Source organism: Magallana gigas, chromosome 7, assembly GCF_963853765.1.
Source record: "Magallana gigas chromosome 7, xbMagGiga1.1, whole genome shotgun sequence".
Lineage (NCBI taxonomy): Eukaryota > Metazoa > Mollusca > Bivalvia > Ostreida > Ostreidae > Magallana > Magallana gigas.
The window spans coordinates 9433004-9459911 of NC_088859.1; the positions used below are offsets into that span (position 1 = coordinate 9433004).

The following is a 26908-nucleotide window of genomic DNA, read 5'->3' on the forward strand; positions in this document are numbered from 1 at the left end:
TAGTTCAAGCCATTGGGGATGAATCAAAGAAACTATCAGTCACTGATACTAATCAAACTATTCGCATGACGCCCATCTTTCGGCTTTATCAAATGAGCGAAAGGTTTTCAGTTGAGATAAACAATTTTAAGGTAAACAGAAGATATTTGGAACAAGAGGTACAAGAAATTCGTTTTATGCACCGTAGAAATACTAGAGCTGTAATACCAATTGTAGGGAAAGTCCTATCTTTTCTTTTCGGTACATTAGACGAAGAAGATTTAAACAGTATTAGAAGCAATGTTAGGCAGCTTGCTAATAATCAACAGCAAATAAAACATGTATTAACCGAAAGTATGACTTTTGTTAAAGATAATCAGCAAAATATAATGGACAACCGCAGGACAATAAATGAAATTATTACTAGTCTTAAGGAATCAATGACAGAACAATCAACACTGGGCAGAGAATTGCATGACATGCAAAGATTTAATGACATTTACATACGTTTCGACAGGACATTAAGTAGTTTATCCGAAATCGTCTCAGTAACTAGAAATCATTTACAACAACTTCGTTTACGTCTCAATATGCTTTCTTTAGGACATCTCTCTCCAACCGTTATTCCCCCAGGAGATCTCAGGCGTCTGTTGTTAGAAATCTCAGATCAGTTACCTTCGTATCTTAAATTACCTTATGATATAACCACCGACCTTTGGTCTTATTATAGGATTTTACCATGTACGACATTAATTGGGGAGGAAAATCTCATAATTGCAATGACTATACCCCTGTTAGATACAAACAAACGATTTGAGTTATTCAAGGTCCATAACCTCCCGGTGCCGAATTTAAAAACGAATCAATCAAATCTGTTGGCTAGATATGACATCGAAACTGAAGCAATCGCTATAGATGATGTTCGGGGAACATACACTACCTTATCTAAAATAGAAACCAACGCATGTAAAAGACAACACGGGAACTTTTGTTCTATAAATAAACCCTTTTACCCCGTAAGCTCGAGCGATTTATGCATAGTAAAAATATTTATAAATAATCTGCCAGAAATAGAAAAACATTGTTCGGTATTAGTGGAAAATAAGTTACTTGATCCAAATGCGGTCAACTTGCGTGAAGGAAAGTGGTTAATCACTTCTTCAAAGCCATTAGAAATAAATGTAAAATGTGGACAAAATACACAAAGTACAAAGGTTAAGAGCCCGATAGACATTCTGAGTTTGGGACAAGGTTGCTCGGGTTTTCACGGTTCATTATTATTACCACCATTTTATAATAGAGAAAATCAGTTCAACATGACCAATTCTTTCCAAAAATTTATCAATGAGATCGATACATGCACCCTTTGGGACCCTCTAAACACCCGACACCCCGAAATTAGCCAAATAAAAATTCCTGACAAATTAAAAGATATTAAAATTTTCCCTATGAATGCGCTAATGGCGGAATTGCCAGTAATTAATTTGCAACCCATGAAATCCTCATCTTGGGTGGGAAGCCCCTGGTTTTATGTGTGTTTAACTTTGGCAGTAACAATAACGATAGGACTTTGTATTAAGAAACGTAAAACTATTAAAAAGTGGGGTGGTATATGCTGTAGTGGTTGCTGGACAGGTTGTCGAAAAAGGGGTAGTGACGGAGATAAGAAAGGTTCTTCCAAAGACACTGTATTTTGTTGTGAGAATCCAGAGAAAAGGACCTCTAGCGACATTATTGAACTTGAACCAATCCCGAAAGTCACTAGGATCCAAGAGAAACCCCGACGAAGCGGAGGAATCGGAACTCACAAATTGGCCAGTAACACGGGGACCATTTCGACTAAACTAGCACAACAATTTCGTGGAGAGGAGGAAAATGAAGACTATCCATGGACCAAATACTATCGACCGGACCCAGAGCTGGCACGTAAATACCTGGAAGAGAAGGCCGCGATGTCTACGCAACAGAGGAACGTAGGAGACGCTCCGCGAGAAGTCGCCTCGCCATCCGCGCCGACCCTCTATCCACGGGTGCCGATGATGGATGAATAATTGAGCTACAGCCGCGAAGAAGTTGTGTATTCCTTATGAAAGGATTGTGAAATTTAGCGAAAATTAAAAAAATGTGAAATGTGTTAAAGTAGAAATGTGCGTTATCTTGTGCTAATGTAAATCTTGTATTTGTTGATTCACTCTGGAGAAATTCAGGAAGAAACCGATGGACTCCGAACTTATGACGCGAACCTCGCCCCTAGGAAGGAAGAGATATTTTTGTGAACTTATAAGCATGCACTGACTTTGTATAGATATGTGACATCAAGCTTAACCATACTTAGTATTACTTTGATGATGAATTACGATTATATTCAACTATGGTTATTTCATCTTGGTCATTATTATCATACTTTATTCATTATTGTTTTCATAATTGTAATGCGATATAATCAAGCTATATGATTTTATGAACATGTATACATCCTGGGTATAGATTTGTTTTTATAGATGAATGGTGTTCCAAGCCGGAGGTGGAAACATGTCACTTGTTACTATCTCTTAACATAGATGTTCTGACTGGTATGTCACTAGGAAGTTCGTCTGATCAAGGGTAGAATAAGGACGCTTTCCTATTCCGGGCGCCAGGCATGAGAAATCTCCCTTCGGGATATTTCTTTTGTTTGGGGGACGTATGTAAACAGATAGCCCTGCTATGACCTTGAATTGCCATTACATAATGGTCACTATGATATTTATGTGTACCTAGATGCTGTGCACTGAATGGTGTTAATGATAATTGACAGAATGAACTCTGTGACTCTTGTAGCAATGCGTAGTATTCCTAAATGATGTTATGAAACCAGGTCATAATACGGGCAGAATAATATCCAAATTGAGAGTTTAACAACATGTGACCTATTTGGCGATTCTGTGTCTGCAACGAATGCTCTAGTATTCTATATTGAGTCATGTATTGTGTATTCTATATATTAACCTTTGTAACCTTTTATGCCGTGTATGAATGAACGTATTGTGAGTAAGTGATGCCTCATACTAGGTGGGGGGGCTCCGAGACCCAGGACTCGGAGACCCACATCCTGCATCCAGACTCTTTGATTGGCAGTTTTGACGGTTTTGTTACTTTATTTAGAAATAAAATATTAATCTTAATTTTGAACACTAAATGTTCACTCATGATCGTCGTATATGGGCCGAACTAGTCAAAACTGTCCATCATAAGTAAAACCTTATATATACCCATATGAAATGAGATTGTGCAGACTCCTGATTTGGGCTGCTTTAGATTGTTGTAATCTTAACTATACGATCACGCTTAATAAAACCGCTTGAGAAAGAAATACTGGACTTGTCATCCATAAGCTTGAGCTGACCCTCAATAGGATCCTGTAAGACAGAAGGCTTACATGTCCAGAGTCATCTACAAGTGGTAAACCACTGCCAATGTGAAAATATGGTGCAATGGTCTTCTCTTGTTTATGAGATAAAGGAACCTAAAGAATATGCACTATAATCATTATAATAGGATTTAAAACATCTGACTCTGAAACATCAGAAACACAATTTCTCTAAAACAGAGGTTAAACCTGGATAAATGTGCACAAACAGAAAGACGGACTGATAGATTTATCAAACAATTTTAAAAACATTTTCACTTACAATCTCTGAACCCAGAATTATGCATATAAGTGTATATCTTGTAAAACCAAGTACTTTGTTTTCAATAAATTACCTAAATAAGTCATATTTGTAATTCCATTACACAAATGTTCAATTTTAGGCATTGTCTATAAAAAAAAATAAATCGGCAATACAAAACTTAACCTGTCCAGATGAATGCAGATATATGCAACCTTGGAGTGTAGAAACATTGATTTTAATCCTTACTGGGTTTCCATAAATATTTTTAAAAATGAAATCTGAACCAAAATCGTGAGGGAGAATCCCAACTGTGGGAGAGAAGCCACTATACAGTAGCTTTTCCCCTGGGGAGAAAGGCTACTATATAGTAAGCTACTGTGGGGGAAACTGTTATACAACACCGGTACACGACTTTCAATGTAAGGTATTACGAGAAAACTAAGACCTGCAAGCTATGTAAATAAATCTAAGTATATGAACACATATACAATCAGAACTTTAAATATGGATATGAACACTACAATTTCAAATTGAATTCAAAGATAGCCAATTTTGCTAACAGTGTGCATAAACGTTAATGGGAATCCTATCTTCAAAGTCATATCGCACCGTTGTGGCAACGCACTTTTAAAAAAACGCACTTTGAAAAAGAAGTGTTTAAGAGGCTGTCCAAGCAAAATTCAGGCAGGGCTTTGCACATGCTATGTCTTGGATTTCAATAAACTTTTGTGTATCACTTCATTTTAACATGATTGTAATACATGTAAAAGAAAAAGGTTCATTGTATGCCGAACTAGGCAGAAAAATGTATATTTTTGAATTTGGAACATGTTTAGTGCAAAAAGGTCACAGAAGTTGTAAAAATATTGTGAAGTTTGATAAGTTGTAAAACTACTTAATTCTATTAAACCTTTTTAAAAATTATATTAATTAGTTTAAACACATTTAACTCTTTAACTTAGACTGCTTTTAAAGTATAAATATATTTCAAACAAAAATATATGCCTTATCAAAGTTGATGCATATTTTGTAAACAAAAATTCTGGTATTTTAATGTTAATTTGAAATTTTAATAAAATCCAATACATTTCCATGAAAGGAAAAAATGAGGCATCTTTATAAACCTGAGAAATGAAATTTTGAGAAACAAAAATAAATTCAGTGGGAACAGCATCGGTCTCATAGAAGCAGTTGCACAAAATTACCCAGTTTTAACATTGAAAATGAAGTTTTTCCATGCATAACGTGTTATTATTATTGTTAAAAGACAGTGAATGACAGAGTTCATGTCACAAATATTGACTATAATTTAATGCATGCATATATCTTTATAATAGAAAATGACGAAAGAAATATTGATCACTCATCAAAAACTAACATTTTTCATAATTTTAAGTGCAAAAAGGTCATTTTGACAAAAATGTTGAAAACTGAATTAAAGTCTGCTAAAACTATTCACAACTGAAGAAATTTAGCTGAACATTTCACTATTTGGATGGTTTAATAAACATTCAAATTATTTTAAGGGTTTTTAGTATTGCATGAAGTACATAAATTTGAGAATAAGGATTCAAAATGTGTTTATCACTGATTAAGGAATACTAATTAATGCAGTGTAAAACTGAATGTATTTTTCAAATTCAATGTATTTGTGTGTTTTCAATAAGTAAAATTTTCTTCTTAAACTATTAATTAACTTGGTGGGATAATAATATTGAAGCGGTATTAGCTTAAATAAAGAAGTTTTTTTTTTATCAAATTGTGCGAAAAGGTCAAATCCAATTTATTATTGCTACTAATGAATTTGAGGGGTTTTTGTTTTTGTTTTTTTTTTTAAAACAAAACAATTATAACAATTCCATGATGAACAAATACACATAAATATATCAAATCATTTCTTCTTAGTAGTAACATTTGAATTCGTTATTATCTCTATATAAGTGCCATTAGCAACTTGTTCAATCCAAAGTTTCAAAATGAATGCATACAACTGTTTTGGAATGAGAACTAAGAAATGTGACTTCTACTTTCAGTCGGGTAGCTTTTGGAAATTCTAGGCAGGTGTTTAACTTTTGGGTTAAAATTAACATAAACAGACTTGTATACAACAATTATTAAGTCAGACTAATTCCACAATGAATCTAGCAGAAAAGTCAGACATCACAACCCCCCCCCCCCCCATTTTTGGATCCCCCATAATAATCCATTATATAATCCATGTATGATGAGTAGCTAAAATATACATGGGACAGTATGATTTAAAACAACCCCCCCCCCCACCTTTAAACCCTATTCCCAAATCAAATCCATGGTCATATACTAATCAGTGTGCCTCTTTTAAACTGTATTTTCCTCTTTTTAAAAATGTATTTCAAAATTACTCAGCTGACTAACTTTCAAGCATGTTGTACATATTTGAATAAATAAGCAGTGCATAAGAGTGAAAGAATACATTTCATTTACATGCATCAATGCTATGTTTGGACAATTTACTTGGACAGTGTTATTTTATAATATTGCTAATGCTAAGTGATGTCAGTACATGTATTTGCATGTTAACAGTGGATACTGTTGTACTAAATAATATATTTAATTATATTTAGTTATTTACTCAATATATTGAGATCTCTTTACACACACATTAACTAGGCTAGTATAAGTTACTTTCATGGTATGACAAACAACCATAATAGATGAAGATATCAAACTAATAATAACATTAGATTAAATTCGTTATCTAAGAAAGTGTGCAGTAGCAATTGAGAATAAATAAACAGAGAATAAACTCATGCAAGATAACAATTTAACAATTTATTGAGCATTAAAATGCTAAAAGGTAAAATGTACATTCAGTGCTTGATGTATGAAGACAAGTTCATTCAATTTCTCTCTCTCTCTCTCTCTCTCTCTCTCTCTCTCTCTCTCTCTCTCTCTCTCTCTCTCTCTCTCTCATGTGGTCAATCCGACAAACTTCAAAGCATCTTATTTTAGTCTTGTTTGCATCCTTTATTCATTGAAAAAAAATGTGCAGATGACTAAATTGAGAAAAACACAAATTCCTTGTGATATCTTATGGAAATTCAACCACTCCTTAGGAAAACAATGGTTAATTTAAATGAATGTGGCCATTTATATAATGACTTGCAAATCTAGTTAGTTTCTCTGCCATCTAAATATATCCTTTCAAATTACTGCTTCACATAATCCCTGAACCTCCTTCTTGATCTTCTTTCTTATTCGGCACACTTTCACTGTTTCATATGCAGGAATATCATTTTTACCCATGATATAAGATGCTGTAAAAGTCATCCAGATCCATCATGCCAAGCAACTTGATGGGTTTTTTTTCTTTCAGCAATCTTTTAGGTTTTCTTTCTATGTTTTATCAAGTTTAAATATAGAAGGACAGTATTTTCCAGAAGAATATATCATTTGCACTTCTCTAAAAAAAAAAAAATAGAGAAACACATAATAAAACAAATTCATGTACCTTCAAGTGTCAAGAACACATACAGAAATTTAATTTCATATACTGATTATCATTAGCAAAACTAATATCATACTGTTGTGTGAAATTGTTTATTTACATTTCTTGTCACATGTCCGATATGTACTCTGACAGATTGCCAGGTCAATAGCTGCTGTGTTAAATAATATTGCTGTGCTAACAAAAATAAACCACCCCATATTTTCTGCTGTGTATGTTATAAAAACTCGTCAATTCATATTTTTTTTTCAATTTTTAACAAAGCAATATATTTTTCAATTACGAAAATTAAAGAGATGAAGATTAAAGACTAAATTGACCTATCAAAAGAAAAAAAGAGTACTCCAAATCTCAACACAATCCTATCTAAAAATTTTGTAGGATATTTTCACAATATAAACCACATGAAACACTCTATGATTATTGTTGTGATTTCTTTTTACAAAGATTTATTCATGGTATGTGAATGCAATTAATACAAATTAAATGTGCAAGTAAACATCTGATATTAAATAATATAAATGTAAGAATACTCTCTCTCTCTCCATGCTCTCTCTCTCTCTCTCTCTCTCTCTCTCTCTCTCTCTCTCTCAATGCATATTATTTACCTGACCCATCTGGAACTACCCATTTGTCAAGAAATAACATTTCTCTGTCGTCATCAGGTGAACACCTCTTGCTTTTTTCTCTGAGGAGTGGATGTGTACATCAATGTACCCATAGCTGCAAAATTTGTTGGCTGACTTGTTGAAATTCGTCTGGTAACAGTAATTCATCTCAGTTTCAATAAAAGGTTCGGGATGCTTACTATTATTGGCGACCTGATTTAACTTCCAATGGTATTTGAGATCGAGACAACATCACCAAAACACCGAAAAACAATCAACTCTCGCAGCATGCTGTGCACAGACGTTAGCGGCGGCCATCTTTGTTTACACTGGTTTTGAAAATATACCCGCACTGAATATTTCTTTAAAATATATTTCTGCGTTAAAAAATTATGTCTATCATAAACAATTAGGCTGATTTTATATGATTTATTTATAGTTGAAAATTTATTGCTTTTATTTTTTTCATAAGTTTTTAAGCCTCCAAATATTCATTTGGCAAGGGAGGTAACTGAAATTATCAAATATTACCAAAATATTCTTGTCTACAATTTTTCAACGCAAGCTTTTCCCACTCATTTATTTTATCATTAAAAAGTCAAACTATTTTTTTCATTTATAAAAAATACAAACCCTCACCAATAACAATGTATTGGATTACAATGCTCACAGTTTTGTACATGGTTTAAATGATTTATATAAGAGAATGAAATATATATCTTCCCGTCCGAATAACCACTTAAATTATTTTATCAAACAAATCATCATTATTGTGGGTCAAAAGAGAATACAAAGAAACTATTTTATAGGGAAAACAAAAAATTCGTGAAAATCGATGTGCGACGTTTTCTTATATATTCGCCTGATGTTTGCTTGGACAGCCTCTTAAAGTGCGTTAAACATGGACCCAAATCAAAGCACTTTGGAACATTAATTTTTTTCTCAGTGAAATTGTTTTTCAAAGTGCGTTAAGAAGGTACATGTACATCAACATTTTCTAGTATCGACACTCTTAACGCACTTCGAAAAAATATGTGTAATCAAAAACTCTCAAATTGAATATCTAATTTGATAATAGTATGATGATTTGTTAATACTAGTGAATCTAATTTACCCTATTTGAGAACAGGGATGGGGATGGGGGTTAACCAAAGATACAGGCCAAATACCAGTACATCATTTGATTGATTCGAGAAAGAAGGTCCCTCTCCCTCATTTTTCCTTCTTAAACAAATGATTTTCAGCAACATATAAGATCGGAAAAAGAAATATGATATTGAAAATAAAAAAACAACGAGCTGGCAAACAATGGTTTCTCTATTGGTATGTTAAAAATCCTTTTTTCATAATCTAATCAAATGAATCACTTCAATATAAAAAAAATTACATTAACAAACATTAAACAATAAACAGCAAAATAAGCATTAGAATTCCGGGGGGTGGGTGTCTCGCACTAATCTAAAATATCATATTGTTTTTGATAAACATAACTAACGTGTCCTTATTTCACATCATGTATGTTTACAAACACATGCAATGAGCTAGTTGAAATATGTTATACATTGATCTGCATTATCAATATACATAAATCACATTTGTTCTGGCATTGCCCAAAATACCAGATAAGAAGTTAATTTACTGCATACTCAAAAAGGAAAATGTACTTACTTAGCGACGAAGTTTATTTCATATTTGGATAATTCAAATCTACCATAGAACGAAAAAAACGAAAAGGAAAAAAATCATCTAGACACTGTTTATCAAGTAAGTTTAGAAGGCAATGGGTTCTTTTTAAAATAAATCACTCTAAGTTAAACGAGGATAAAGCATCATCTATTGTATATAAAAGTATCAATTATTTTGACTTAACACTGAACATTTTTTTTTCTAAAAGTGCGTTAATATTGACGATACTTTTTTACTTGGTCCCAAAATTGAAGCACTTTGACAATTTTTTTTTATCAAAGTGCATAATTTTTCAAAGTGCGTTTTTACACACCATGCTAAATAATTGCAAAACGGATATATCTAGAATAAAGTGGTCAGTATGGTTATTAGGTTTTTGTTTCTTACCTTGGATGCTATATTGTTATTCTAAACATTTCCTCAGACAGTCAAAAATATTTTTGTGAGTGCAAATGGATTCGTAAATTCAACTTCCTGGTGCAAAAAAAAAATCAAAGATCTCTTGAGGTATTGATTTCAAAATTCACGTGATTGATAAGTCTCTCTCTCTCTCTCTCTCTCTCTCTCTCTCTCTTACACAAATCGTCGTTAAAATGCCTTTGTTAACATAGAGACATAAATAACAGAGATTGGCAACTCCGCCATTAGCGTGTTGTGTTGTTGAAAACTGGTACGGGACCAACCTTACATTGAGAACTACATTTTAGTAAACTGAGATTATGATCTTAAACCAAAACTATATTGTTTTAATAAAAAGTGTGCAAAGGTTTTAGACATTTTTGAAACAAATAATTGAAAAACAAGATTAATATATAGAACATTTATTGGCCAGCTATAAAACATCGGCGAAATCTCGGACGACGGGTAGCCAACTGCCTCCTCAAAAACTCCTCTTTAAAGTTTGTTTTGATTACATAAACTCATGAAAATATAATAGTTTTAATGTTTTGGTAATAGGTTTAAGATGTTTATATTTCGATATAATTGTTTATAAGAAAGATACACTGATTTAAATTGGGGAAAACTTTACAATAGGGACTGCGGGATTTCGGGAGATCTCGACCCGTTGCCAATCTCTGTTATTTATGTCTCTGGTTAAAAGTAGCAAAACTGCTGAATTATGGTAAGATTACATCAATACAATGTTTCAAATAAAGGAAAGCCCAGGTGAATTTAGGATGCCGGGGGGGGGGGGTCTCGCACTGATATAAAATATCATATTGTTTTTGATAAACATAACTAACGTGTCTTTATTTCACATCATGATTGTTTACAAACACATGCAATGAGCTAGTTGAAATATGTTATACATTGATCTGCATTATCAATATACATAAATCACATTCGTTCTTGCATTGCCCAAAATACCAGATAAGAAGTTAATTTACTGCATACTCAAAAAGGAAAATGCACTTACTTAGCGATGAAGTTTATTTCATATTTGGATAATGCAAATCTACCAAAGAACGAAAAAAAACGAAAAGGAAAAAAATTCATCTAGACACTGTTTATCAAGTTAGTTTAGAAGGCAATGGGTTCTTTTTAAAATAAATCACTCTAAGTTAAACGAGGATAACGCATCATCTATTGTATATAAAAGTATCAATTATTTTGACTTAACACTGAACACTTTTTTTCTAAAAGTGCGTTAATATTGACGATACTTTTTTACTTGGTCCCAAAATTAAAGCACTTTGACAATTTTTTTTTATCAAAGTGCATAATTTTTCAAAGTGCGTTTTTACACACCATGCTAAATAATTGCAAAACGGATATATCTAGAATAAAGTGGTCAGTATGGTTATTAGGTTTTTGTTTCTTACCTTGGATGCTATATTGTTATTCTAAACATTTCCTCGGACAGTCAAAAATATTTTTGTGAGTGCAAATGGATTCGTAAATTCAACTTCCTGGTGCAAAAAAAAATCAAAGATCTCTTGAGGTATTGATTTCAAAATTCACGTGATTGATAAGACTCTCTCTCTCTCTCTCTCTCTCTCTCTCTCTCTCTCTCTCTCTCTCTCTTACACAAATCGTCGTTAAAATGCTTTGTTAACACAGAGACATAAATAACAGAGATTGGCAACTCCGCCATTAGCGTGTTGTGTTGTTGAAAACTGGTACAGGACCAACCTTACATTGAGAACTACATTTTAGTAAACTGAGATTATGATCTTAAACCAAAACTATATTGTTTTAATAAAAAGTGTGCAAAGGTTTTAGACATTTTTGAAACAAATAATTGAAAAACAAGATTAATATATAGAACATATATTGGCCAGATATAAAACATCGGCGAAATCTCGGACGACGGGTAGCCAACTGCCTCCTCAAAAACTCCTCTTTAAAGTTTGTTTTGATAACGCAGGGGTGTTAAGGAAGCATATGGGCAATTTAGCGTCTTATTTTGACTGTTATATTCAAAATCGTGAAATTAAATACTTATTTTGAATAAGATCAAAAACTTAGTTTTATCCTTTAAAATAGATTTTAGTGCAATAAAATCGGGTAGTAATTACTGCCACATTGGTGCATTATCACGTGACAACTATAAATAGCTTACGTATATTCCTTAACATAAAATGAGATAGAACAACCCTACCCCACGGTTTCCAAAATAAAATAAACATACCAAATGATGGCAAAACATCTCAGTTTAATCAAAACCGATGCTAGAATCCTATGTTTTTCATTATTAAAAAGTTATTCATCCGGTTCTCGTAAAACCTTCGCAACTTTGATAAAATTAGCACGGAAAACGGCAAATTGCATCAAAACAACACACAGCATGGGATTCTAGCAGCACTTTTAATTTAAGCATTGATCAAACTAACGATACATAAAAATTTCAAGTTCAATATATACGGGGTAGTGTTGTTCTAGTCGGATTTTTATATCGTAAACAACGACAGAGGAAAGCCTGGCCGAGAAATAAAAGCAAATTTACATACCTTTTAGCGAATGATTGATAAAACTAACATCTCCCCCAGTTTTCTTATGTTCAATTCTCAATAAATCACACCACAATACTTTATTACAGTTCTTAGGTTAGTTATATTTTGAATATGTTTACAATGCTCTCTGATCAAATTCACACGACATTCAACTTTTAGTCATGACGTCATCAATGTGTAAATCTACGTAATACAAACTAATTTCTGAAAAAAAATTGTCTTCAGTATTTTTTATATGTTTTTATCATTACGTTTCGTTGCTTAGATATTTGAATATGTACATAATAACTAAGATTTGTGATTTCACGGAATTACATGTAACTCAGATTCCATATGCTTCCTTAACACCCCCGAGAACATAAACTCATGAAAATATAATAGTTTTAATGTTTTGGTAAGAGGTTTAAGATGTTTATATTTCGATATAATTGTTTACAAGAAAGATACACTGATTTAAACTGGAGAAAACTTTACAATAGGGACTGCGGGATTTCGGGAGATCTCGACCCGCTGCCAATCTCTATAATCTATGTCTCTGGTTAAAAGTAGCAAAAGTGCTGAATTATAGTAAGATTACATCAATACAATGTTTCAAATAAAAGAAAACCCAGGTGAATTTAGGATGCCGGGGGGGGGGGTAGGGGTGTGTCGCACTGATCTAAAATATTATTTTGTTTTTGATAAACATAAGTAACGCGTCTTTATTTCACATCATGTTTGTTTACAAACACATGCAATGAGCTAGTTGAAATATGTTATACATTGATCTGTATTATCAATATACATAAATCACATTCGTTCTGGCATTGCCCAAAATACCAGATAAGAAGTTAATTTACTGCATACTCATAAAGAAAAATGCACTTACTTAGCAATGAAGTTTATTTCATATTTGGATAATTCAAATCTACCAAAAAACGAAAAGGAAAAAAATCATCTAGATACTGTTTATCAACTTAGCTAAGAATGCAATGGTTTTATTTTTAAATAAATCACATTAAGTCAAACAAGGATAAAAGAACCATTTATTGTAAATAAAAGTATCAAATTTTTTGACTTAACATTTAACATCTATTTCTCAAAGTGCGTTATATCGACGATATTTTTTTTCAAAGTACGTTGACTTGGTCCAAAGAATAAAGCAATTTGTCAATTTTTTGTTAAAGTGCATAAATGTTTAAAGGGCGTTGTTACACACCGTGCTGAATAATTGCAAAACGAATATATCTAGAATAAAGTGGTCAGTATGGTTATTAGGTTTTTGTTTCTTACCTTGGGTGCTATATTGTTATTCTAAACATTTCCTCGGACAGTCAAAAAAATTTTTGTGAATGCAATTGGATTCGTAAATACAACTTCCTGGTGCAAAAAATCAAAGATCTCTTGAGGTATTGATTTTAAAATTCACATGATTGATAGGAGCCCCCTCTCTCTCTCTCTCTCTCTCTCTCTCTCTCTCTCTCTCTGTCTCTCTCTCACACACACACACACAAATCGTTGTTAGAATGCCTTCGTTAAAACAAAAACATAAATAACAGAGATTGGCAACTCCGCCATTAGCGTGTTGTGTTGTTGAAAACTGGTACGGGACCAACCTTACTTTGAGAACTACATTTTAGTAAAATGAGATAATGATCTTAAACCATATTGTTTTAATAAAAAGTGTGCAAAGGTTCTAGACATTTTTGAAACAAATAATTGAAAAACAAGATTAATATATAGAACATATATTGGCCAGCTATAAAACATCGGCGAAATCTCGGACGACGGGTAGCCAACTGCCTCCTCAGAAACTCCTCTTTAAAGTTTGTTTTGATAACATAAAATCATGAAAATATAATAGTTTTAATGTTTTGGTAATAGGTTTAAGATGTTTATATTTCGATATAATTGTTTATAAAAGAGATGCACTGATTTAAACTGGGAACACTTTACAATAGGGACTGCGGGATTTCGGGAGATCTCGATCCGTTGCCAATCTCTGTTATATATTTCTCAGGTGAAAAGTAGCAAATGTGCTGAATTATAGTAAGATTAAATCAATACAATGTTTCAAAAAAAAGAAAACCCAGGTGAATTTAGGATGCCCGGGGGGGGGGGGGGGTAGGGGTGTCTCGCACTGATATAAAATATCATATTGTTTTTGATAAACATAACTAACGTGTCTTTATTTCACATCATGTTTGTTTACAAACACATGCAATGAGCTAGTTGAAATATGTTATACATTGATCTGCATTATCAATATACATAAATCACGTTCGTTCTGGCATTGCCCAAAATACCAGATAAGAAGTTAATTTACTGCATACTCAAAAAGGAAAATGCACTTACTTAGCGATGAAGTTTATTTCATATTTGGATAATTCAAATCTACCAAAAAACGAAAAGGAAAAAAATCAAAGAGATACTGTTTATCAACTTAGCTAAGAATGCAATGGTTTTATTTTTAAATAAATCACATTAAGTCAAACAAGGATAAAAGAACCATTTATTGTATATAAAAGTATCAATTATTTTGACTTAAAGTTTAACATTATTTTCTCAAAGTGCGTTATATCGACGATATTTTTTGCAAAGTACGTTGACTTGGTCCCAAATTTAAAGCAATTGGACAATTTTTTGTCAAAGTGCATAATTTTTTAATTTGCGTTGTTACACACCGTGCTAAATAATTGCAAAACGGATATATCTAGAATAAAGTGGTCAGTATGGTTATTAGGTTTTTGTTTCTTACCTTGGATGCTATATTGTTATTCTAAACATTTTCTCGGACAGTCAAAATTTTTTTGTAAATGCAAATAGATTCGGAAATTCAACTTCCTGGTGCAAACAAATCAAAGATCTCTTGAGATATTGATTTTAAGAATCACATGATTAATAAGAGTATCTCTCTCTCTCTCTCTCTCTCTCTCTCTCTCTCTCTCTCAAATCGTCGTTAGAATGCCTTCGTAAAAACAGAGGCATAAAAACAGATTGGCAACTCCGCCATTAGCGTGTTGTGTTGTTGAAAATGGTACGGGACCAACCTTACTTTGAGAACTACATTTTAGTAAACTGAGATAATGATCTTAAACCAAAACTATATTGTTTGAATAAAAGGTGTGCAAAGGTTTTAGACATTTTTGAAACAAATAATTGAAAAACAAGATTAATATATAGAACATATATATTGGCCAGCTATAAAACATCGGCGAAATCTCGGACGACGGGGTAGCCAACTGCCTCTTCAAAAACTCCTCTTTAAAGTTTGTTGTTATAACATGAATATAATATTTTAAGGTAAGGTTTGCGGCTTGCATTTTTTAGAGGTTGTACCAAAGTTACATACCATTTTGTTCACTATACTAAAGTCTTTTTTCTCATGAAATTCAAATGAATTTTGCCCGTCCCGTTTTATAACTTCAAAAGGTCAATGTTCATGATTTACAATTTTCTTTTGATAAAATGTAAACAATTTCGTGAAAATATGTACATTTTATATGTGACTATTATGGGGGTTATTTATGCTTAAAATGTTCGAAAATAATATCACTATTAATATCATGATTCACTTTTATTAATTTCTGATGAATTATCTAAAAATAGAATAAAATGCAACAACAGTCTTAATTTTGGACTACTATTATGTAAACGAAAACATCTTATTTGAAACCTTTCCAAGTCCACCGATTTCAGGAAAAACGTATCTTAGAATATGTGTAATCTGATGTTTCTAAAACACTATTCAAAACCATATGATGCGGATTTCATTTTCGTGGAAGTTGATAAAATGCTTGTGTCCTCTTATTTTTTCATTGAAACTAAAAAACCCCGCGAAATAAAATAAAATGAAATCAATTATGACGTCATATAAATTTTGACGTCATAACTGAAATAAAGGGTAGTTGGTGTTACGTCACAATGAAAATGTGTGAGTTATCTCCCTGTAACCACAAACCTTACCTTAAACGTTTTGGTAAGAGGTTTCAGATGTTTATATTTCGATATAATTGTTTATAAGAAAGATACACTGATTTAAACTGGGAACTCTTTACAATAGGGACCATGGGATTTCGGGAGATCTTAACCCGTTGCCAATCTCTGTTATTTATGTCTCTAGTTAAAAGTAGCAAATGTGCTGAATTATAGTAAGATTAAATCAATACAATGTTTCAAATTAAAAAAAACCTAGGTGAATTTAGGATGCCGGGGGAGGGGGGGGGGTGTCTCGCACTGATCTAAAATATCATATTGTTTTTGATAAACATAACTAACGTGTCTTTATTTCACATCATGTTTGTTTACAAACACATGCAATGAGCTAGTTGAAATTTGTTATACATTGATCTGCATTATTAATATACTTAATCAAATTCGTTCTGGTATTGCCCAAAATACCAGAAGTTAATTTACTGAATAATGTTGTTTATGTCTCTGGTTAAAAGTAGCAAATGTTCTTAATTATACTAAGATTACCTCAATACAATGTTTCAAATAAAAGAAAACCCAGGTAAATTTCAATTTTTCATAAAATAGGTAAAGATAAATATCTAGCTTCATTGCTTATAAATGCATAGACCTGTTTTCATTTGTAGCATATCATATACCTAGTAATGTTTTGGAGGAGGTGAAACAGCAAGGAATGAGAATACCAATGCACCGGATGTTGACATCAGAGAAGTGTAAATACAAGATTGAGCTGCGCAGAAAAAAGTATGGCTTAGGTGTTTGGCTGAATTAATTGCTAAAATAATGATTATTTCAAAGTAAATTTATCACTGTTTAAAATAAATGATGGATTGAAGAAGTACTGCAGAAAGTAAAGAAATAAGAGGGGTTGAAAAGGGGGTTGGTGTCAATTTTGGGACTTGGATTTATATGCTGCAGATCGCTGTAGGTTGTAAACAAGCTGAATTTTGACCTATAAACGCCATGGGACCCTATGTATTTCTATTGATTTTTTGTTAGTGCTTGGAATGAACTTTTAAATGTGACCAAGGATATATCTGTAAGTATAATAGAAAACTATCCAGGTGGGTTTAGGTTAACATTGAGAATTGGTTCACTTTTCCCTTATATACAACCGAAAGCTGGAGCGTTATCGCACTCAGTGCAAATTTTTTTGTCTCAGCCCGTTGTCAAGGGGGTAAATTGCCCTCTTATCTCAAATCATAAATTCTATATTATCTTGGTTTTTATTAAGACGCGCTTATCGCTTGTCGCTTGGATTATTGTAGACATAAAATCTCGGTAATTTTAACAGTTCTGAACAATTTGCCTTTTTTCAAATGTAAATATTTAAGAAATAAACATCAATTTAAAAAGTAAACCGAGATAGTAATTATTGCTGATAAAATTTTCATAATCCGAAATAGTAGGTTATGTATTTTTTTTCTTCAATACTATTATACATGTACCTAGCTTCATACCCGAATAAACCATCGCAAAAGTCTTTTATTGCTTAAATAACGTTATGTTTTGGTACAATTCGATTACAATTTCACAATTTTGAATGTCATTTGACTCTTAAAACACGATTTAATAGAAAACAATTATATACTAGTCATTAATTGTTCCAGAAAGAATTAGAATTGTTTTATCAAGAAAAGCCATTATTCCTACTTTGTCTCTAAAAATCGTTCAATCAATATGCTGGCATTTTTTATATTTCATTCAAATATCTACACGCAGTTGTATAATTATTAACATACTATCGCCTGCCTGCCAAAGTTATTAAAAAATAAAACAAACAACAACCACCCACTAATTAGTATAAACGTTCAATTACTGAGTATACCAAATCTTTATTTTCTATGTATAAGTAGACTATCAAAGGATAAATATATAACGCTATAACGGTACGTGTATGTAAGTCCAACTTCAGACTTAAGTTTCTCAGACATGGCTGTGATGAATGCTATTTGGCTTCATACTTCAAGGAAGCCAACATCTTAAAGTAAAAATACAATAAATGTAATTCAAATTTGTTATCAACTGCATAGAGTTAACTTTATATGTCACTACGTGACTAAGTGACTAAGCAAAATGATCATCAATTTTCATTCTGAAGAGCGACATTTTGGTTTGCAAACGTATTTTTAAGGGTCTAGATGGACAAATATTAAATATTGTCGTCCTGTTCAGGAATATGTGTGTCATGAGGGTGGGTTCTGCATAACTAAGCATAACTAAGCATGCGTCAATAGCTACAATTGCGCTGATATCAAAGATAGATAAGGAACAGTTGTATTCTTGCCATTTCTGTGCAATCACTGTATAAAAATCTGACTAAGATCAAAGCGATTGTTGCGTTCTTGTTCGTAGCTTAAAGAAAAAATGCAAATGTCATAAACCTTTAAAGTTGTGTTTCACGACTCTTGAGTGTTGTCCAACGCTTTTAGCTTTAAAACTCCAATCTTTCCACAAAGTATATTTAAAAAATATGTACGTTGGGTCACTGTAGTACAAATGTACTTGCATTAATTAGGTACATACACTTTCTAACATGAGTACATCATGCATACTTTCAACAGAAACAGAAGTCACGTTGATAAAAGCTGCAGAAGAATTTAGCAACCATGCACAATGGACAAAACTTTTAGCTAGAATAAGAAATGTCTCTATGCTAAGATAAATTCATACGTTTTACTCCTAAGCACATTTTTATTGTACGTTGTATTAAGTTTGATGAAGTAGATGCAACTACACTATTCTAAAAACAACATACCATTATTGAAGGGTCAGATCTAGAATAATGCACGTTTTACACATTGGAAAATGATAGTCAGTCTTTTGTATATTTGGCGTACAATGTATTTGAGAAAACAAAATATTTCGTTGACAATTCGAGTGCAAAATCTAGCTATGCACATGTATATTTAAATAAAACTTCGTCCAATGTGAAATCCGATTCACTATTGATAAACTTACCTAGGTTTTATGCCTTTTATGTTTTTTTTAATGAGACATGGCATTTATAACTTCACTAAGATTGAGCAGAAGAAAAAAATGCAGCACTTGTGGCTTATTTCTAAAATTAAGGGTTTATCTCAGACTTATATCTGTAATGATCAATATATTCTCCTATGATATTGTCATAAATATTTCAATTTCTTTAAAAGAGAGAACGTGAGACTAGCTAAAAGCGGTTTGGTTAAAAATATTTGTACTTTTTCTGAAAGAAAATAAAATAACTGAAGACACGAATCGGTTAAAGTTTTAAAGTGATTGCCATACATGTGTAATTTATAGGGAAGTTATTTATTCACATTAGTTCAACGCATCCGCAGTACCCTCAAATGTTCATCTTTAAAAAAAAAACACCGTATGTCAGGATTTAACATTTTACAGCTGTTTAATACTCTTAAGTTCAATCAATATCATATAATATATACACAAATTTTAATCTACTTATGTTCGGTTTTGAAGGATTCAGCGTTGCCATCCCTCCTTCAAAATGATATTTCTTATTTACCTTGAAAGCTAGAGAGTTCATGCAAACAACTCAGGTATGCCCGTTTGCAGTAATCGAATTTAATCGAATTTGGTTCTACACCAAAAGAAAGCAGTTATAAGAAAATATAAATCGTATTGTTTTTTTTATTTAAATCTTACATCATTTTTTAACAATTTAACTTTATTGTTGTTAGCATTTTTCATTATTTCATGTACGTAGCGTCGTTTTTGAAAGGACTTTTACTAGAATTGTAAGACTAATTTTGATAATTTTCTACAATTCTTTAACTTGCACCTAAAAAGAAGGGGATGGGGGCAACTCCTCCAATATTCTTTTTGCTATATGTAAATTGTAGATAATTTTTTGTTGCAAGAAAAAGTCCCCTCTCCATTCCTTAGGATCCTACTTGCCTCTACCTAGTGTCATTCAGTATGAACATGTACAAACTCAAATATATTCATCATAAAAATCAGTTTCTTATTTAATAGCTCTGAAGTGCTTTTTGTTACATAAAATTTTAAAGAACAATTGATGTAAATCATAAGAAAATATTAAAATAATTAATTTAAAACACAAACTTTGAAATCTCGAAGAAAAGCAAAACAATTTAATTAAGTATACAAAAATAATTTTGTTGGATTATAATTGTCAGAGCGGATAAAAATTCGCCTGTAATCAAATTATTACAAGTTAATAATTAACAAACAAACTTGAAATATTTCATTTCTAGTGGAAAATATTGGGATTTGTCTGTTGATTAACAAAGAACTACCTGGATAACATTTGACGATATTTTTACAATTTGCACATAAAACAACTGCAATAGTTAACTAAAATAATTTAACAACGGTAAAGAAAATAATAATATAATAGTGAAAATCTTGAGTCAAATGTGTAATTTGATGATACATTTCAAATGTTTACAACATGAGAAAGAACTGATCTTAATTGATTCAAAATTATTTAAAGTTAAACGCTCAAAACAAATGCTATGTTTATCTAAACGAATTTAACCATATTCGTACAAACATCATTTTTGAAATCATTGACTAGAAAACAATTATACTAGCAAACTAGCAAAAACTAAACAATTTTTATTTCAATGAAATAAAAAAAAAAAAGAAGTTGCTATTAAAAATGAAAGAGGAAATGTTCATCATAGGCTGTTCCAGAATCTTGTAGATTCTGAGTACAATAAAAAACTGTTCGTGTTGAATAACACTCCGAAATTTTTGTAAAAACTTTAAACGTTTGCATACAAAGTGTCATTCTGTAGGTAGTCTGAGATCGTATCAAAACAAAACTGGTACTCCTCCTAATACAAAATAAAAAAAAAAATAACAAATGAAACACCTTTAAATATGTAATTAATTCAACATTGGTTCTCTGGACATAAAAAGACAATAATTATATGAAATTTGTTTGATATTACCAGGCTTGATAAGAATTCTGGTCTCCGTGTCTGAAGCTGCCGTGTGATGGTGAATAAATCCACTTCTTCATCCATCATCATTTGTTCTAGGGCGTTGAATACAGCACAGAATGGACCACACCGTTTGGCACCATCCCTGTTAACAGACATATTGTTTTATCTTTGCTACTCTGATGATCAAAAATGTAATTTAATATCAGAATCAAGTACATAAATTTTCGTTGGCATTATAAATCTTAGATCAAAAGTTGAGTGCATCAACTTTTTTATATATCAAAACAAATACTTGACAGTACTGAATCACTATTTTGGATTTTGTAAGTAATGAAAGAGCGTATGCTTGAATATATCAAACCTGGAGAGGACAAGTATTCTCCCAGTAGGATGGGTCCTTTCCTCTATTTTGGCCTCTTGAACAAGGTCGATCAGTATTCTTTTACTCTTGCTGTCATTCTCATCTTCCCACCCTCTACACTCAAGTACAGCAACTCGCATGCTGCTGCCTCCCTGTAAAGATTGACAAGGATAATGTATTATGATATTCATTTGTTCAGTCTTTATTGATATTTGTAAGTATATTGTATAACTGAGTACGTAGTATGAGAAACCTTTTGCTGTAGTGTAATGTTAGTCTTGGCCACATTTTTTGCCTGTGTACTCTCAGCCAATTTGATTGTAAAAGGTCCAACAGTTTTTTGTTGATTCTTTGTTGGTAGCCAGAGGGAAGTCTGCAAGATGAGATATAAAAAGTTCTTTTATTACTGCATGTAGTATAGACACGTTAATCAATTGACAATTGCTAGTTCACTTATTGAAATTGAAATAGTAGTTTGTTTCTTTATTTTACAAGTATAGACAAACTTTAAAAAATACGGTACCGATTTGACTTCCCCTAGAGGATACAGCGATACGATGGTACATGTATAGTAAGTCTTCACAAGAGTCAGGAAGTGTTCTGTATAGTCCGGGAGAGGGAACTGGGCACTGATGAATCGGTCACATCGTGTAAACGACTGCAAAAAAAAACACTTCTAAGTTTTCAAGTGTTATCAATATATATTGATAATCAAATGATGTTTAAAGGGATGATCATTATTTATTACTATTAATGGTCGGAGCAATAATCTGATTACTAGTACATCGCTTAGATATAGATGTTAATTATTGTTTCTCTTCAAATACAAAAATGCTTGAATTTGCTTAAGAAAATTAGACACCACACTTAGAGGCAGGAAAAGCCAGAACAAAATCTGTAACGTCTCACTTCCTTTAACTATTATGACAAATGTATATTTCTATACCTGTAAACAGACTGCGTTGTAATATAGATTTTCTGTTGTAAATGGACATAGGTATCTTTCAACTACATTTATATAAAAGAAGCAAAATAGTTAGTGTGGAGTAACAATCAACAAACATATGATAGATACGATCACCTATAGATATAAAGATCACACTCACAGTGAACAAGTGTAAAGATAATTGAGCAAGGAAAACAATTAAAAATAGTTCAAAATGTATTTATTGCTTGCCATTACATACAGTATAAGCAGACAACTTACCTGGTAAGACACTTGGAACATAGTTTGCTGCTATGTTCGACATTCCAGATTTATAATCATCATGTGTATACACTTTTCTAAAGGACAACAATTCCTGAAAGGGATGCAGTAATGTTAAAAACGGAATTTAAAAAGTAGTTTCGTTAACTAATATTTGTCGAAGATCAACATACATACAATTCTAAATCGGCTCTTTATTGATTTAGACTAAAATAAACATTTCATTTCCTCCCACCCTTCCAAAAAAATCCCCAAGCACATACCAAATAACAACCCCCTCATAAATGACAAAATAAATGTCTTGCTCAAATATTAAAAGGTTTGGATCAAATTAGTTGCACGCTTAATGCACAGAAGTCAAAATAAAAATATATATATCGAGAAAAAACCCAGATGAACGATTGAGGTTCTCCGAACTTGTATTTCAGGTGAGCTAATGGCCAGTTTTATGATACGGGCTGTCAAATTACTTTTATTTCAAAGTACATGTACCTCATACTCTAAAGCAAACGGTGATTGTTTGGAAACGTCTCCATGATTTAAGTAGCTAGAATGATCCTGAAAATCCTTGAGAAAAAAATCTACTGGTACAGCACGAAGTCGTCCTCTGAAAGCCTCAAGTAATGCCATATACACGGTTTTGTATTGATCCTGGTGAAAAAAATCAAATTCTTAGTTATTCAGCAAAAATATTAAATATTTAAAAACATTTACATACATGTAAAGACATTTTATGGTGCCGATCATTAATATCCCAATTATTGCTTTAAAAGGAATACTTTTTACACCTAAAACCATATGTTTATATAAACTAATATACTGGCTATCAATTAAAATATGATATATCAATTACAAGTTTAAAACCCATCACTTTATTTTATGAATATGATCTATAACGACTTCTTACCCATATCAAATGACTAAAAGTTACTTACTTCTCCTTGAATCATGTTCATCCTGGCGTTTCTCATCTTCTCTACATACTGGAGAACGTTCACTTTTCCAGTTCTCTCCCCTTCTTTATACAGGGCATCTAATGCTATAAAGGTTCCGGTCCTACCTATACCTGCACTGTTTGAATAACGTAATACACTATAACACGGTCATTACATATACATACAACCATATAAGCATATCCATGTAGGTGCATGTTTTACGAGAAAATTACCTGCAATGTACCACAATATATCCCATTGGATGATCCTCTACAGTTTTCATCACGTGACGATGGAACACTACTAGACTGAGTGGTTCTGGGACCCCGTGATCCGGCCACTGTGTGTAGTGGAACATGAAAACGTTGCGCTCTGTATTCTCCTTAGATAAGAAATAGTAAATTGTAATGGTTAAAAAAAGTGTCAATAAGCAAAATTGCCCATCTAAAAACCAATGGCCTGCGTTTACCGAAGTGTAACTAACCAATATGACGGTATCAGATCTAATACAATGTGAATCTAATTTCTTGCAAACATTTTCAAAAATGTAAAAGAAAATGCTATCTTCTTTGTTCGAGTTGCTTTCTTGAATTGCATAACTTTCTCCAACACACAATATGAGTTTCGAGTGTTTCACTATAATAGTTGTTCTGCTCTTCTGCCATACAATTTTTTAAATCAAATGTTTCATTGCCATTTTCAACGAGCATTAGACATGCTACCTTAACAGATGAAGGGTTGAATCGGTACCAGTTTAGTTGATCAATGCTTGTTGTCGAGTCAATTGAAAATACAATCTATATTTTCATACAAACATGGTCTCAAACATTAGAATATGAATTTATCATGCAAGAATTAGAATTTTTTATTTGCTATAGCAGTTTTATTAATCGTAATGAGATTACACTGTATTTTTTCCCAGTGTACATTTTTCTTGCTCTCTTTCTTTCTATCAATCGAATGAATATAAACTCATATAGATTTGGATGATTAGCAGTCATAACGACCATGATGTATCGAGAAAGCAATCCGAACATATCATCATGCTGCAAAGAGTGTACAAATGTCCAATATGCAAAACATGCTCAAACATTCATTACTTAATTATTTTATCTTTTACCTTAATTATGGTCGCTGTAACTAGAAACAAGATTGTGACAAAAGAGGCATGTTCTACACTTTTTGAATGTTTTTTTTAATTGAAGCCATCTTTTTTAAAAGTATGGTTTGATCCCTTGAAACTTTATTCCTTGATACAATGCTTATTTTTATATTCCAAAGATCATGTCTCGGTCAATTTAATTCTTATCCGCAAGGTAGTCCAGAGAGCTTCGCAAATCCAAACTTATGTGAACCTTGTAATCAAATGGTATTATTTTTCAAAAACCGAGAGGAAAAATAAAAAAATATAAGAGAATAATAAAAGAAAAAATAATTGGCGAGATCAATTCATTCCCTGTGACATTCACATTTATTCTATAGTCAAACTATATAAGCTCGACATAGTCTCTAAAAATATATAGAAACTATCAAAACAAGTTGGTCAACGTACTGAATTGTTTTTTATTCTAAGATGTCTGACGACATTTTCTGCATAGGTTTGTTCTTTCTGGCAGCGTACGCTGATGTCCCCTTCCATGTGTTTATCATTCAGGTCCGGCCAATATTTGGCACATTTTTTCTTAAATAACAATTACAAAAAACTTGATTTACAATTGACTCCAATGTAAGAACCAATGCAACAATTTATACAATTTACTCTGTAAATTTTCATAAAATGACTACAAAAAGAAAACATTATTTGTTTAAACATATTAAAATGAAAAATAAACATACAGTCTTGGCTTCACTAATGTTTGTGAGACAAACGATGATTTGTGCGTTTTCTTGCCAGACCATTTTCCAGAAATCAGCAATTGTACTATCCTTTGGTCCTATTGAAAACAACAATGTTTAGAAAAAAGTTGTGAATTATCAGAAAAAATGGCAACATTTGCTTGCTTTAAGAATCATTTACCTTGTGCTGCTATATACTTTTTCTTTCCAAATACATCCTGTTTATAAAATTCAGAGAGATAAATATCAATCTGAATAAAATTATATCTAACATCTTATCTAATTTAAAATGGAAGAATAATTACATAATTATGTATCTAGTAATCAAACAATTATGGTCAACATATTTTAATGTAGTTTTGGCAATAAATCAATCTAGCCATGTTACATGTAAACTGACCTCGATGTAGTTGGCATTTATGTAGTTTGACTCAGATGAAGATGCATTGAGAACAACACGAGAGTGATCATCTGTGAATAACAAACCATTGATAAACTTACTTATTATTATATATCTGATTACTAGTATAAGACAAAAATATTGATCAATTGATCATCAATGAAACTTACATGGAAAGATTGTAGTATATCTATTTTTAGATTTATTTTCTTGTCTTTTCCCTTCAATGCATGAATACAACTCCCCTTTTGGAATTGCCTGTATAATTGTAAATTAAATTAATTAATCTGGCATTTTCCTATAAATGTAGAACCATTTTAACAATACCTTGGACTTTGGGTAGTTGTGTCAAACAGAAATAATCTGACGTATGCATGTCTATTTCATTGCTGGCCACTCAGCCATGGCTGTTTGAAATCGACAAGATTTGTCTGGGTTTAGAGCTAAAACTACACAATCGGTGCATAATTCACTTGACAACGCGTCATTTTTAACTTGTTTTGACGAAAGTAGATAGCTACTTCCAACTGAAAGTCCAAGGTCTTGTTAAAATGGTTCTATGTCAATTCCACCTGCAGATATTGATTTAATGTTCAACACACCTTATATTCTTCTTCCATCTTGGTAGTTTTGATTTCAGAAAGATATTTTGTCAAACCATTCAGGTTTTGAGACTCCTTTGATATTAATCCTTTACTTCTCGTTTTCGTTTCTGATTTAAAAATGTCATTTTTGGTTCCGGTCTTATCAGCTTGCTGTTTCTTACCTGTGGATTTCTCAACTCTTAATTATTTCTTAAATGTTAGATTAATAGAATCATTCATTATTACGAGTGTGGGATAGTGAAATTCCACCGAGGGGACAAGATTCACGGTCTAGGACGAGGCTTTGCCGAGTCCTAGACCGTGAATCTTGGCCCCGAGGTGGAATTTCTCTAT

General features: G+C 32.1%; 1 protein-coding gene and 1 long non-coding RNA gene across 3 annotated transcripts in view; both read right to left on the bottom strand.

Moving 5' to 3' along the window:
• Nucleotides 1-26908, bottom strand: part of LOC105326562 (receptor-type tyrosine-protein phosphatase epsilon) — a 136443-nt gene that overhangs the window by 85090 nt on the left and 24445 nt on the right. Inside the window, exons 11-26 of one of the 2 annotated variants that reach the window (XM_066065252.1) lie at nt 26573-26736; nt 26141-26228; nt 25971-26041; nt 25752-25788; nt 25571-25668; nt 25287-25415; nt 23968-24116; nt 23735-23870; nt 23292-23450; nt 22800-22893; nt 22539-22600; nt 22116-22250; nt 21846-21965; nt 21593-21744; nt 21238-21373; nt 19679-21120 (exon numbers count right to left, since the gene is read on the bottom strand). In XM_066065252.1, the coding sequence (XP_065921324.1) occupies nt 21049-21120; nt 21238-21373; nt 21593-21744; nt 21846-21965; nt 22116-22250; nt 22539-22600; nt 22800-22893; nt 23292-23450; nt 23735-23870; nt 23968-24116; nt 25287-25415; nt 25571-25668; nt 25752-25788; nt 25971-26041; nt 26141-26228; nt 26573-26736 (1802 nt within the window). In that variant the 3' untranslated portion in view covers nt 19679-21048. Of the gene's footprint in view, nt 1-19678; nt 21121-21237; nt 21374-21592; nt 21745-21845; nt 21966-22115; nt 22251-22538; nt 22601-22799; nt 22894-23291; nt 23451-23734; nt 23871-23967; nt 24117-25286; nt 25416-25570; nt 25669-25751; nt 25789-25970; nt 26042-26140; nt 26229-26572; nt 26737-26908 lie in introns of those variants that run through there. The other variant, XM_066065251.1, reaches the window with a different exon arrangement.
• Nucleotides 6556-8076, bottom strand: LOC117688682 (uncharacterized). The gene is made up of 2 exons (XR_010707851.1): nt 7728-8076; nt 6556-7074 (listed from the first exon to the last, which is right to left on the bottom strand). It is a non-coding gene; the product is annotated as an uncharacterized lncRNA (long non-coding RNA).